The 14,761-nt window shown below is 44.6% G+C and overlaps 1 protein-coding gene across 6 annotated transcripts in view; it reads right to left on the bottom strand.

Annotated features, from left to right (window-relative positions):
• Nucleotides 1-2,519: 2,519 nt before the first annotated feature.
• The window catches only part of arntl1a (aryl hydrocarbon receptor nuclear translocator-like 1a), a 35,630-nt gene continuing 23,388 nt past the window's right edge, over nucleotides 2,520-14,761 (bottom strand). For 4 of the 6 annotated variants that reach the window (XM_034227101.1, XM_034227104.1, XM_034227102.1 and 1 more), the window contains 9 exons: nucleotides 10,982-11,131; nucleotides 8,885-9,131; nucleotides 8,326-8,432; nucleotides 8,093-8,243; nucleotides 7,933-8,012; nucleotides 7,185-7,293; nucleotides 6,629-6,722; nucleotides 3,568-3,661; nucleotides 3,337-3,494 (listed from right to left, as the gene is read on the bottom strand). In XM_034227101.1, the coding sequence (XP_034082992.1) occupies nucleotides 3,337-3,494; nucleotides 3,568-3,661; nucleotides 6,629-6,722; nucleotides 7,185-7,293; nucleotides 7,933-8,012; nucleotides 8,093-8,243; nucleotides 8,326-8,432; nucleotides 8,885-9,131; nucleotides 10,982-11,131 (1,190 nt within the window). Of the gene's footprint in view, nucleotides 3,495-3,567; nucleotides 3,662-6,628; nucleotides 6,723-7,184; nucleotides 7,294-7,932; nucleotides 8,013-8,092; nucleotides 8,244-8,325; nucleotides 8,433-8,884; nucleotides 9,132-10,981; nucleotides 11,132-14,761 lie in introns of all 6 variants that reach the window. The other 2 variants (XM_034227105.1, XM_034227099.1) reach the window with 1 other exon arrangement.

Raw genomic sequence — 14,761 nt, 5'->3', positions numbered from 1 at the left:
CAACAGATGCAAACATGTCCAACATCTGAAGATGACCTGACTCTAGGATGGAGATTAAATATGGAAATGCGTCCAGTTAAAATCATAATTTCATGCAGAGTAAGGTCATGCTTTAAATAATGTTTTAAGTCACATGATGAGACGACAGATAAGCAGCAGGGCTTCTGGAGTTCTCTTCACTCCGTTTTCTTTAGACCTGACCTCTTTAATAAGGAGACTGTGAAGCAGCGCCTCTTCCTCTGCGTGCAGACTGCCAAGCGCTGGGTGGCAACCTCATGTAAAAATACCACGGGCCGCTCTGATTGGCTGAGAGAACATCAGGTGTAAGCGATGACTGTATCATGAAAGGCTGCACAATTTACATTTTATAAAATATCCCATAAATGAATTTAGAGGAAACCAAATTGAATGATAAGTGACGTATTGTTGAGCTAAAAAGGTATCATACAAATCCTATTCTACAGACTGAACAAATATATATATATATATATATATATATATATATATATATTCATACACACAGATATGTTTGATACAGATCCAATACAACAAATCTTATTACAATTGTGATATCAGCCAATAGGTAAATGTTTTCAAATTGTGCAGCATGATATGTATTTGATGACTAAACAGGAAAGGAACATTGTATGGACAGAGACCATCATGTCAAAGACAGAAACCAATCATTTTATTTTAAAAATATTTCACTGCTGATACATACAATACACTCATTATACTCATATATATTTGCATAAAGTATACTCTTAACATGATCATATTTAAAGATTTGATACATTATTGTCAGATGGGGGGGGGGGCGTATCAACAGAGGGAGCACTGTATTGTAGTGTGTTGTAAAAACAGAAAACTACAGAACAGATGGAGACCTGCCAGCTGCTGCCTGATTGGAGGAGGACCGGAGGGGGCGTGGCGGGGCACACACACACACACACACACACACACACACACACACACACACACACACACACACACACACACACACACACACACACACACACACACACACACACACACACACACACACACACACACACACACCACACACACACACACACACACACACACACACACACACACACACACACACACACACACACACACAACTCCCCCCCCTCCCTGCATCTCTGGGACATATTTCTGCCCTCACCCCATCCTCCTCTCCGCTAGGTAGTTTGTATGTAGTTGTACTACTACAGTGTATGTTAGTGCTAAACAGATATTTGTCAACATACTGTAAATATCTGCGAAGAAATTAACTTGGAGGTATTTCATCTTTCCCAAACTTGGCAAAACAAGTTAGGTCTGCGCTGTTCATTTCTCAGAGCTAAACGCTAGCCAAGGTACAGAGATATACATTACAATTTAAATATTCAGATCACTAAGGCAAAGAAATACTTCCATCAGAACGCTGACCCAGTCAGTGTGACTGCATCACTGGGTGCTGCGTGTAGTTCTGCTGTGATGGAGGAGGGAGACCCCGTGACCAGACCACCTGTGAGAGGGACAGGCTCAGCTACTGCTCTGTACCTCATGTTAGGTGTCCCACTGGTTTAATATTGATGGACTCCATCATTGGGACTTGTGAAAACCTGTACTGAGCTTAAGGAGTATTCTTTTTGGACAGCATTCAAATGTGTACTCAAAACGTATTTGATACTTGAATTCAGAATACACTCTTGATCGATGATTTAGTGAGGATGAGCTGTAGAGTGGCTTTTAGAAAAATGACAAACGTTCATGTTGGTTTAGGAAAAAGCAGGAACTGAAACAGATCGTGGTTTGTGGTTTGGGAATAAAGTCCTCTCTCCCAGGGGAGCCTCCAGAGGAGAACTGTTGTGTGTTTGTTTCCATCAGCCGGTACAACAGGCATGTTTGGGGGAGGCATCTTAGCCGTGTGTGTACGGCATCAACTTCTTGTGAGGAGCCTCAAGCGTACAGTTATACCTCATTCACACCAACGCAACTCCGGTTCAAGCTCCGTGCTAGAGCTTTTCAGGTTCAGAACCAGTTCTTCGGTTTAGCTCTGGCTCTTTTCACACCGCCCAGAGTCCGACTGGTAATGCGTCGTTGCGTCATCGTTTGCGTCATGACGTAACCGTTCGCGTGCCTGCTTCATAAAGCCAAACCGTGCGGATGAAATCAGTTGCATTCATTTCTTATGGCTCTATCTGCAGCTTTTCCGGAGTCATTTCTGTGGTTTAGTTATATTCTTATAAAAAAGTGTACTCGTGTCAATAAAGGTTTTTTTAAAACACAACCGCTTCCGAGGTCGGTCTTATTTCTTAAGGTGGACTGAACCATGAGTGCGGAGTAACGTTGTATCTTTCATTTAAATGAACTGTAACCTTCCCCCAGGTATGTAACAGCTGTTCTCAAATGAACACGTGAAGTAAAGTTGAATATTTATAGTTTTATAGATTTATAATGAGTTATAATGAGAGGTGATCAACGTGAATGCTCAGGTTCCACCTTAACACGCAGACACGTTGCTTCACCATGAGCAGAAACCTTTATATATACAGTCTATGGCAGAAACACTGAAACTCTGAAACTCTTGTTAAGTTTCTCCATCGTTGTACAAACTGGATAAAACGCGGGCTTTTTGTTGTTGTTCAGGAGTTGATCTGCCCCCGCCCCCGCCTCGACGTAAGCGTGACGTATGTGGTGCTTTTGCTCTGGCAGGAAACATTTTTGGTGCTCGAAACTAACCGGATTCCGGAGCTAAGAGGCTGCTCCGCTGCTGGTGTGAAGAGGAAAATCTGGTGCTTTTCAAGCTCCAGCTCCGAACCGGCACTGAAACACCGTTGGTGTGAATGAGGTATTAGAGAGGCGATTCCCCCCCCCCCCCCCACAACAAACTTCAACCAGTGTTAGTCAACGCCTCAGAGTCCTGTGTTGGTGTGGAGGGGGCCGACAGGGAGGGGGCCAGAGCCAGAGTGAGACAGAGTTCAGTCAACCACCGTGAGCACTGTGTCCTGGAGACCCCCCCCACCCCCCGAGGCTGATACAGTGTGCAGACGCCAACACTGCAGAAAGGATCATCCTAACACATCGGAGGATCGCTGTATAAAAACCCTGATGAAATTCAGGGTCAGTCCTTCAGCTACAAGGAATGATGAACGAAGTGCAGGTGTGAAGTGTTCAGACTGAAAAACCCTCCTGCAGTTCTGCAACCTCTCTACTGGACCATACATGTGTTAGATGATGTCTCTGCTGTGTGGTCAGGGGGGGGGGGACAGCCAGACTTCACCCTGCCTGAACTCTCTCCACGGCTCTGCTGACGGAGTCCCTGCCTCCCCCCCTCCCCCAGATTCCTCACAAAGGCCAGGGCAGGTCGCTGAAGTCCACGGGTCCCCCCAGCCCGGCGTCGGCCTCCAGCAGGGACATGATGACCGCCATGGCCGCCTCGTCGTTGCTGGGGCTGCTGGAGCCCGGCTCGTCCATGATGTCTATACTCAGGTGGGAGTTGTCACCTGGACAGAGGGGAGGAGTCTATGAGAATCCACAAAAACATCACAGAGAGGAGTGTGTGTGGTGTGAACTCACTCATGATGGATTGGTTGGAGTAGGGGTAGCCCACTGAGTCAGGTCCAGGAAGGATCCCAGTGCTCGGCAGGTCAGGTGCCCCTCCGTTCGGAATCTACGCGCACACACACACACACACACACACACACACACACACACACACACACACACACACACACACACACACACACACACACACACACACACATCACACACACACACACACACACACACACACACACACACACACACACACACAACACACACACACACACACACACACACACACACACACACACACACACCACACACACACACACACACACCACACACACACCATCACACACACACACACACACACACACACACACACACACACCACACACACAACACACACACACCACACACACACACACACACACACACACACCACACACACACACACACACACACACACCACACACACACACACAGCACACACACACACACACACACACACACACACACACATCCTAATATTATTCTACACACACACTACAGCACACTACACACACACACACACACACACACACACACACAGCTAATATTAGGCTATAAAGAAACTACAGCACGGTCACATGACTTCACCTCACCACCGCTAAGCTAAAGGCGGCTAATGTTGGGCTATAAAGGAACTACAGCACGGTCACATGACTTCACCTCACCACCGCTAAGCTAAAGGTGGCTAATGTTGGGCTATAAAGGAACTACAGCACGGTCACATGACTTCACCTCACCACCGCTAAGCTAAAGGTGGCTAATGTTGGGCTATAAAGGAACTACAGCACGGTCACATGACTTCACCTCACCACCGCTAAGCTAAAGGCGGCTAATGTTGGGCTATAAAGGAACTACAGCACGGTCACATGACTTCACCTCACCACCGCTAAGCTAAAGGTTGGCTACTGTTGGGCTATAAAGGAACTACAGCACGTCACAATGACTTCACCTCACCACCGCTAAGCTAAAGGTGGCTAATGTTTGGGCTATAAAGGAACTACAGCACGGGTCACATGACTTCCACCTCACCACCGCTAAGCTAAAAGGTGGCTAATGGTTGGGCTATAAAGGAACCTACAGCACGGTCACATGACTTCACCTCACCAACCGCTAAGCTAAAGGTGGCTAATGTTTGGGCTATAAAGGAACTACAGCACGGTCACATGACTTCACGTCAACACCGCCCTAAGCTAAAGGCGGCTAATGGTGGGCTCTATAAGGAACTACAGCACGGGTTCACCATGACTTCACCCTTCACCACCGCTAAGCTAAAGGTGGCTAATGTTGGGCTTATAAAGGGAAATACAGCACGGTTCAACATGACCGTTCACCTCACACCCGCTAAGCTAAAGGTGGCATAATGTTGCGGCTAAAGGAACTACAGCACGGTCACCATTGACTTTCATAATCAACCACCGCTAAGCTAAAGGAGGCTAATGTTGGGCAATTAAGGAACTTACAGCACGGTCACATGACTTCCACCTCACCACCGCCTAAGCTAAAGGGTGCTAAGTGGGAATACAGCCACGGTCACATGACTACCTCACACCGCTAAGCTAAAGGTGGCTAATGTTGGGCTTAAAGGAACTACAGCACGGTCACATGACTTCACCTCACCACCGCTAAGCTAAGGTGGCTAATGTTGGGCTATAAAGGAACTACAGCACTGGTCGCATGACTTCACGTCACCACCGCTAAGCTAAAGGTGGCTAATGTTGGGCTATAAAGGAACTACAGCACGGTCACATGACTTCACCTCACCACCGCTAAGCTAAAGGTGGCTAATGTTGGGCTATAAAGGAACTACAGCACGGGTCACCTGACTTCACCTCACCACCGCTAAGCTAAAGGCGGCTAATGTTGGGCTATAAAGGAACTACAGCACGGTCACATGACTTCACCTCACCACCGCTAAGCTAAAGGTGGCTAATGTTGGGCTATAAAGGAACTACAGCACGGTCACATGACTTCACCTCACCACCGCTAAGCTAAAGGTGGCTAATGTTGGGCTATAAAGGAACTACAGCACGGTCACATGACTTCACCTCACCACCGCTAAGCTAAAGGTGGCTAATGTTGGGCTATAAAGGAACTACAGCACGGTCACATGACTTCACCTCACCACCGCTAAGCTAAAGGTGGCTAATGTTGGGCTATAAAGGAACTACAGCACGGTCACATGACTTCACGTCACCACCGCTAAGCTAAAGGCGGCTAATGTTGGGCTATAAAGGAACTACAGCACGGTCACATGACTTCACCTCACCACCGCTAAGCTAAAGGTGGCTAATGTTGGGCTATAAAGGAACTACAGCACGGTCACATGACTTCACCTCACCACCGCTAAGCTAAAGGTGGCTAATGTTGGGCTAAAGGAACTACAGCACGGTCACATGACTTCATATCACCACCGCTAAGCTAAAGGAGGCTAATGTTGGGCAATAAAGGAACTACAGCACGGTCACATGACTTCACCTCACCACCGCTAAGCTAAAGGTGGCTAATGTTGGGCTAAAGGAACTACAGCACGGTCACATGACTTCACCTCACCACCGCTAAGCTAAAGGTGGCTAATGTTGGGCTAAAGGAACTACAGCACGGTCACATGACTTCACCTCACCACCGCTAAGCTAAAGGTGGCTAATGTTGGGCTATAAAGGAACTACAGCACGGTCACATGACTTCACCTCACCACCGCTAAGCTAAAGGCGGCTAATGTTGGGCGTGATGGCGTTTAGTCGTCTCATTTAGACATTTGTTAACAACCTCCCTTTTTAAATCCACCAGTGGGGTAATTACTGACGTGTTTTATGTGGTAGTACAACATTTGAAAATCTCTTCAGCACAACCACAGAACTTATTTTGGGCATTGAACCAAAAATAGGTAAATATTGAGATGAGGGAACAGGAATTGCTAGAATGCTAACTCATTCCCAGGTTTAATTCCTGAACCACTCTATTAGGAATGATTCAGATTCACAATATGATTCAGTCAGATTTAAAAGAACAACAACTATGGAGAGTGTGTGTGTGTGTGTCTTACCTTCTTGCCCCCTGGGGAGCAGGTGTCCGGCGGGGGGGTGCTGGTGATGTTCAGAGGGCTGGAGCCACAGCTGGAGGGGGAGGAGCCTCGGATCCTGACAGAGACACACATGGTCATTCCCTCATCATGCACACACCAGCTGTGAGTCACTTCTCCTCACAGGTAGAAACATCCAGACCCTAGGGCGTGCAGCCTACATTTAACAACTCTGTGTGAGGTGTAAGCGTTGCCATGACGATAGGTAGATATTGTCAGTGCAGACTGTTTCAGCATAATTCTAGCACCACAGCAGCTGTCTGAGTCGGCATTATTTAGGATTCAATACTCAGTGGGAGTTTCTATTTCACACCCCGTCTGTTAGATTATCACATACATAACATGTTTTCTAAAGAGGTGCAACCTTTTTATTTGCCAAGAATGTCGCCATCATTTGTGAGTCATGCCATAACGTCTGTGTGTCGCCTCCACCATAATCTACACTAAATACAGACAGGGGTTCTCCGGTGGAGGACGGACCCCCTCCTCACCTCTCTGGTTCTGATTCTGTCTTTCTCACCTCTGGATCTCCATCACCTCCTCTGCGATCATGCGTCCTATTTTCCCGGCTCCTGCTCTCGTCCCCCCAGGGATGCCAGGGACGGTCTGCAGGGGCCGCCTCCCTCCTCCTGCCAGCCAACAGGAGAAGGACAATTGAAAGGATTCACAGCATAGATCAGGGGTGTCAAACTCATTTGAGTTCAGAGGCCACATACAGCCCAACTTGATGAAGTAGGCCGGCCCAGTAGAATCATAGCATAATAACCTAGAAATAACCAATAACTGTTGATTTAGAGCAAAAAAGTACATTCTGAAAATGTTCACATTTAATGAACTATCTATCAACTAACTACAACCTGAAATCTCTTAAGAAATATAAGTGCAATTCCAACAATATGATGTCTCAGTTTATCATTTACACATGTGCATTCAATCAGATCACAGTGTGTCTACAAACATTTAGTAACCGGTGTCTGGAGCTGAACAATATCATATTTTAGTATTTCTTACAAGTACTACTTGTCAAGATATAGAAATGATTTTACATTCATTTCCACATCTGTGTAGTAATCCTGACACCACCATACAAACTAATGAGGAAATATGAGGAAGGATAAGCTATCCCGCTGCCTTGTTAATGTATAACGTGTACATACAGAATACATAGAAGTTGTGAAAAGAATGTCATTTTCACACGTTGCACCACTGGCACAGATTGTGGTTGTTGTTGTTGTGATGGTGTGCATTGTTTGCAGCAGTGTGTGTACCCTCTGAGGTGAGAGCACTGTCCATGCTCTGTGGGGAGGCCGCAGACTGAGGGTAGTCGGATCCCTCCATCATAGGACACCTGCACAAAGAGACACGTTTAATACTTCACAGTAGGACACGCTCCATCAGTTTCAGAGGTGGGGGTGTTTGTGGACTTACGACACAACGGTGTTGGTGGACACGATGTACTCCACCTCCTTGGTCCAGGGGTTCATGAAGCTGAACCAGCGGCTCCTCAGCGTGATGAAGGAGCCGTCTTTGATCTTGAACTTGTAACAGTTGGTGTTGATCTTCTCTCTCATCTGCAGCACTGTGGACACATCAAACATATTGAAGAGCTCTGCTGCGTTCAGGTTCATTAACATCTGGAGGTATTTGTGTCTGCCACACACCCTGCCTGTGACACTCTGCCAGGTGTCCGATGTCGTCCTGGTGGAAGTACTCATAGAAGGAGGTTCCCAGCAGTTCCTGGGGGAGGTAGGCCAGGATGGCTGTGGCTCTGTGGGTCACAGAGGGTTATTATGCATGTCTTAAGAAATGATGCTGGATTACAGTGATACTGACTCTCTGTTCATGAGGACAACCTTCCCTCCTCTCACATAACTGTGTAAGGAGTCCTCTGTTTTTCAGATTGGAAAATATACCCATCTAAACTTCATAACGTTTTAGGTGGGACTGAAATGTGTTGGTATGAGCATTGGTATAATAAACTATTTGTGATAATTCATATCAATACAATTATTTAAAATAACGCACTAAAAAAGCATTTAAGATTCTTCCATAAGGTCAGCAGTAATCTCTTACTGTCAGAACAATCAACGTACGCATGTAGATTCCAAAAAGCAAACAAATGTAAAACCTAGAAAATGTAATATACACATAGATGATAAATATAAATATGTAAATAAGAATAAAATCAAGTAAACACACACACTGGTTGACAGTTCTCACCGCTGGTCGACGAAGACGAACTTCCCGTCGATGGCGTGTCGGGACACGTACTCGGTGGGCTTCACACGGATGTCGGCCAGGCTGGGCTGGGGGACGATGTGCGGGTGCAGCCGGCCGATGGCCACCAGGCAGCTCAGGTTGCAGCCCTCGTTGTCGGGCTCGCTGTCCTCGTCCAGACCCATCTTGGTGGGGGGCCAGCTCTTCAGGTAGCCCGTGCTGTGGATGGTGCAGAAGCTCTTACGATCGGCTGCAATGAGAGGGGGGGGGGGGGGGGGGCAAAGACAGGGTTAGAGTTAAACAGGAAGTGGAATCAGAGTTTAAAGACCATTCAGAATTATTAAACTTCCTCTGATTGGCTAGGCACATTTGGAAACAGTTCATATATTATAATTCTTTAGAGGGTAACTGGTCCATATAATAAAAAAGACTCACTTTATCTTGGGTCCTTATAAGAATGATTTGTTTTCTAAATCATGTTATAAAAGTTCAATAAAAGATGAAATATTCTTCATCAAATGAAAAGGTATTGTATCACTATGGAGGGGTTTATAAGTGACTGAAACACAGCATCATGAAATATTCAGCTAACACTAAAAGATTGAACATGAATGGTGACGCTACTCTGGGCTGCGTGACTGTGCTTGAATGGCCTGCAAAAAAATGTTCGGACTAGAAATATGCTTAGTCAATGCTGGGGTCGGGGAGAGTAAACTAAGCAGCAGCTAGATAGAGTACATGCTTCCCCTAATCTGTAACCACTGCAGAGCAGAGCAGACTTCACTTGTTGCTGTGAATAATGCAGCAGGAAGATCTTTGTTTCAAAAGCCTTTCCACCTCTTTAAATCTGCACAGCACTCCACTTTCAATATGGTATTTGTTGTATTGTATATAGTAAATACACCAGCTTTGGGATGAACTCCCCTCTCTCCAGCAGAAACAGGAAATGCCGTAACTTTTTGTAACAATGGTTCAAAATCACCATCTCTTGGACAAAAAAGAATAACTCAAATAAAACTCAAAAAATCTTTAAATGGCGTTTCATTTTCTGTACTTCTTCTTTTAGTTTTTGAATCAGATGTTTATAAGCAGCTTAGTTTTTGAAAAGAGTCTGAAAATATACAAGACTTTACAATCAAATGCACACGTTTACCGTTTTCTAGATTCAACACGGGTATATGATGGTAACCATGACGTTGTTAACATCTGTATGACGATGTTAAATGTCTCTTGTTATGCAGTTTATCTGTGTGTTTCCTGACGGACACACACAGCGTTGAGTCGGTCAGGTGGAGCAGCAGGTGAAGTCAGGTGATGCAGACTCGCTGTTGGAGGGCTTGATAAGCCACTCCCCCTCCACACTCATTGGTTTGGAACAGCACTTAATGAGGCACACCCTCCACGCAAACGGAGGGTTTGGAATTGGGCCTAAAGAACCGGACTCCCCGCTCCACTTCCCAGTACTTCCACTGTGGGGCCCTTTGGATGTGGATTGAAAGCAACACTGACCATCTCTTTGTGTGTTAGTATTTTGAATTCATGCTAACATCCCATCTTCAATCTGATCCATCCTCTCATGGTGAACGGTTGCAGGTTCATTTCGTAACCATGTTGACGTGTTTGAACATCAGCACATCAGTGTCTGAAAGTATAAAAGGGTTTCAAACTGAGGTGTGTGTAGTGCTTGTATTCTTACTTAGTAACAGCACAGCAACTTGAAAGACTAGTATTTCTACTGTTACTCAAGTACAGGATCTGAGTCCTTTATCCACCTCTGCTCCTGAGCAAGAATCCAGCTGTTCTATTGCTCTTTGGGATGGGTTCAGGGAGCGTTAAATGAATATCGGTCAATATATGCGCTTTAGGCCACGTTGTGTAATGGAGATGGTGTCTTGCTAACTGAAGTGTGATTCCTGGTCCTAATAAGGATGTGCCTCGCCACCAGGATAGCTTTTGATCTCATAAGGAGAAAAACAGAATGCTGTGTGTTGAGTCCAGAAGGCAGAGGAGTGTCCTGGACTGGAGAACCTGATGTGAAGACGCACAGAGCTTGGTGTATGCAGCTTTACATTTCATCACGTTCTAGAGAACACTCTGTACCTTTCTTCTTGGAGCAGGTGGAGGGAAAGTCTTTGTCCTCCACTTTGACAGAAGGCCTGTTGCACTTCATCCTGCAGAAGAACGAGCGTCTGGCTCCAGAGCAGAGTCTGGAGGGGCCGGGGGGGATGTCCGTCTTCACCGGGAGCCCAGCTACACACACACACACACACACACACACACACACACACACACACACACACACACACACACACACACACACACACACACACACACACACACACACACACACACACACACAACACACACACACACACACACACACACACACACACACACACACACACACACACCACACACACACACACACCCACACACACACACACACACACACACACACACACACACACACACACACACACACACACACACACACACACACACACACACACACACACACACACACACACACACACACACACACACACACACACACACACACACACACACACACACACACACACACACACACACACACACACACACACACACACACACACACACACACACACCACACACACACCACACACACACACACACACACACACACACACACACACACACACACACACACACACACACCTTTAAAACAATGTGTTTGTTGTCCTTCTTTGGTATTATTTTTATGTATTGGCATTATTGTAATATTTTCATCATTCTCCAAAGCAAAACAATAACTTGTGTGTATTCTAATAATGTCCCACCAGCATGAAACTCCTGTAGTTAAATATAATGTTGTATTGTTATTCAGTGTCTTTTTTAATGATGCCCAGCTCAACCTTTCTGCATGTATCGATCCATAGATTTGTTGTAATAGTTTGTTCCATTATCTAACCTTTAAAACTATACCAGCCATTGTCTGTAGTTGTACTTATGTTGCATCATTATTGCATTGCATCCTTGTAAAAGCTGTTTTCTGTTCAATATTTGAATCAGACTTCTCTCTTTTTTGTAAATTCTTTTAGCCAAATTAGAAAGTGGAAGCTGATATATCTCAGCAGAAAATCAGATCAACTCAAGGCAACCCATAATCTCTGCTTTCACAAGATGAGTCTACACTAAAAGGGTATTTGAATGAACAATGTAAATGCCTTATGATCCTTATATCATTGCTTTAAATCACAGAAAAAATGGACATAACACTGGGCTGTGTATTCGGAACATATGGTGATACGATCGCTCCAAGATAGAATAGAATGGGAGGGATGAAACCCTCTTTAATGGTCACACATGCAGAGCACACAGCACACACAGTGACATGTGTTCTCTGCTTTTAACCCATCCTAGTACCAGGAGTCTAGTACTAGGAGCAGTGGGGCAGCTATTGTACAGCGCCCAGGGGAGTAATGGGAATGAGGGGGGAAGGGGGATGTCCGGTGCCTTGCTCAAGGGCACCACGGCAGGAGGTGAACTGGGACCTCTCCAAGTAGCAGTCCACACTCCATATTTAGGTCTGTTTGGGGACTTGAACCGGCGACCCTACGGCTCACAGTCCAAGCCCCTACTGACTGAGCCACTGCCGGTGGCAGCGGCCGCAGATGAAAGGTATTTATTTAACAGTAGTTTGGTTAAACCACTAAGTCCGACAACGCCACCCCGGGAATTTCACCCAGGGAAATATGACACGTTTTAAGTCACTAGGACACACAGGTTCGGTTACTCATGGAACAAGAGACGTGTTTCAATTGTCAAAAATAGAACAGTTTATTTTTGTACAATAGTAAAAATACAATTTAAAAACAGTCACACAGGGCTAGATCCAAAGGGGAAAACTAACAATGGCAGTTGCCAAGATACATGTAGTGATTCAATATGTTGTGCTGTATTTCAATACTATAAGCAAGACGACGTATTGCATTTTTTTTAATCTATCTGTTGTAAGTAGCACTATACCATGACCAAGTTCTGATTGACTTTCAGTTGTGAGTCAGCTTTCTCCATTCTAAAGTCTGATAGAAATCCTGATACGAAAATTGACAATGAACGATGACTGAACATAACAGCATAACAGCACACAGAACTGTGTTAGCGTGTAAAAAAAAAGTGTCTTACATACACACAAAAAGTGTGTGTGTGTCTCTGTGTGTGTCTCTGTGTGTGTCTCTGTGTGTGTGTGTGTGTGTGTGTGTGTGGTGTGTGTGTGTGTGTGTGTGTGTGTGTGTGTGTGTGTGTGTGTGTGTGTGTGTGTGTGTGTGTGTGTGTGTGTGTGTGTGTGTGTGTGTGTGTGCTAGATCATATACCTCCTGGGTTTTAGTCGGCAGAAGTGACGTAATCGTGGATGAGAAGTCGGCAACTTTTGTATTAAAAGTTTAAAGTTGACCCTAAATAGAGGAGAGTTCCGCTTATGCACGTCTTGTCACAAATATGAGGTTCATTAACGAATAATGAGATCATACTCTATAACAACATTAAAATGTGTGAAATATACTTACATTTCAATAATAATGGTTTGATTATTAAATAATAACTTACAGTTCTTATTTGTGTTGCATTTGTGGATAAAACCCAAAGAACATTTAGGATATATATATAAATACTGGTCAGATATCCACCAGATCTTTTAGTGATTTTTGTCTCTTGGAGAAATTAAATTGCAACATCAAATACAAAAGTTAATCTGAAACAAACTCAAATACCATAATGAAATGAATCCACAAATTATGATTGTTATAACTTAAATGTTATACCTGGAAACCAGTGGCAAGCCGTCAGGGCCCTCTAGGCCCTCTGTGAGGGCCTAAGATATTCTACAAAATAATATTTGAAAACATAAATTAAAAAAAAATATATATATTTAAATATTATTTTTTATATTTGTTTGTTAAATGTTTAATTCGTTTTACCAAAATAACTTGATTTAATTGTATTTAAAATAACATTTCCAAAGAAATAAATCCTTCGAATCTGCCTGTTCAGTTTCTGTTGGAATGTGAAGGGTTAAATGCCGTCTCTGCGAGTTATGTGAAGACGGGAGAGCTTGTTGGTCCCTCTCTACATTCACAGAGGGCCAGCTATAGTAACTCAATGAGAGAGTAATGTCAAATGACAGTACAATTGACCAATCATATCTTCCCTCTAAATGGGCGGGCTTTATTTTCGCGGACTTTATGACAAGTTCCGCCCGCTGTGAGGTCTATGCAAGTGGTGCAGTGACGCATCCTAAAACCCGGAAGTAAGCTTCGCTCGGATTTCCCAAGCCCCCAGGAAGTGCGCCGGAGTCTGATGAGATTATTCGTTGTGGCCAAACGGCGGTACTACACTTCCTTTAGGTTGCTGGGCCCGGAAACACTTTTTCCCATTGACTTACATGGGGAAAGAGTGGTCTGTAACTCGTTGGATAATTTTTTTTAAATAAATAAACTACCCAGTATGAACACTTGTATAGCCCTTATTAAAAACATTCGTTCCTCAAGTTGTAAAGATGTGCTAATAACGTTATTCTGAGAGTTATTTCCCTCTGCATTATGAACGCGCATCTAACCCACGGGACCGCGCCGCCCGGCACGTTCATGTTACGTGTTCAGTACTACATGAGTTTCTCTTTACCCATAGATGCACAATAACAACGGACCATATCGCCTTACTGCCAGCCCACGGAGCTGTAATAATGGATATATTGCACATGTTTGCTGTAATTCATCATTTATAAAATATTATACAACATGGGCTGTATGATTACATCTTGTACCGTAAATGTTGTATTAAATAAAGTTAATATTACCGACGTAGATTAACGTTCCTGTAGCTTCTTATTGCACTTGC

This window comes from Gymnodraco acuticeps, unplaced genomic scaffold (genome assembly GCF_902827175.1).
Source record: "Gymnodraco acuticeps unplaced genomic scaffold, fGymAcu1.1, whole genome shotgun sequence".
NCBI classification, from domain to species: domain Eukaryota; kingdom Metazoa; phylum Chordata; class Actinopteri; order Perciformes; family Bathydraconidae; genus Gymnodraco; species Gymnodraco acuticeps.
The sequence above is the reverse complement of the archived record's forward strand: the minus strand, read 5'-3'. Positions and strand labels throughout refer to the sequence as shown.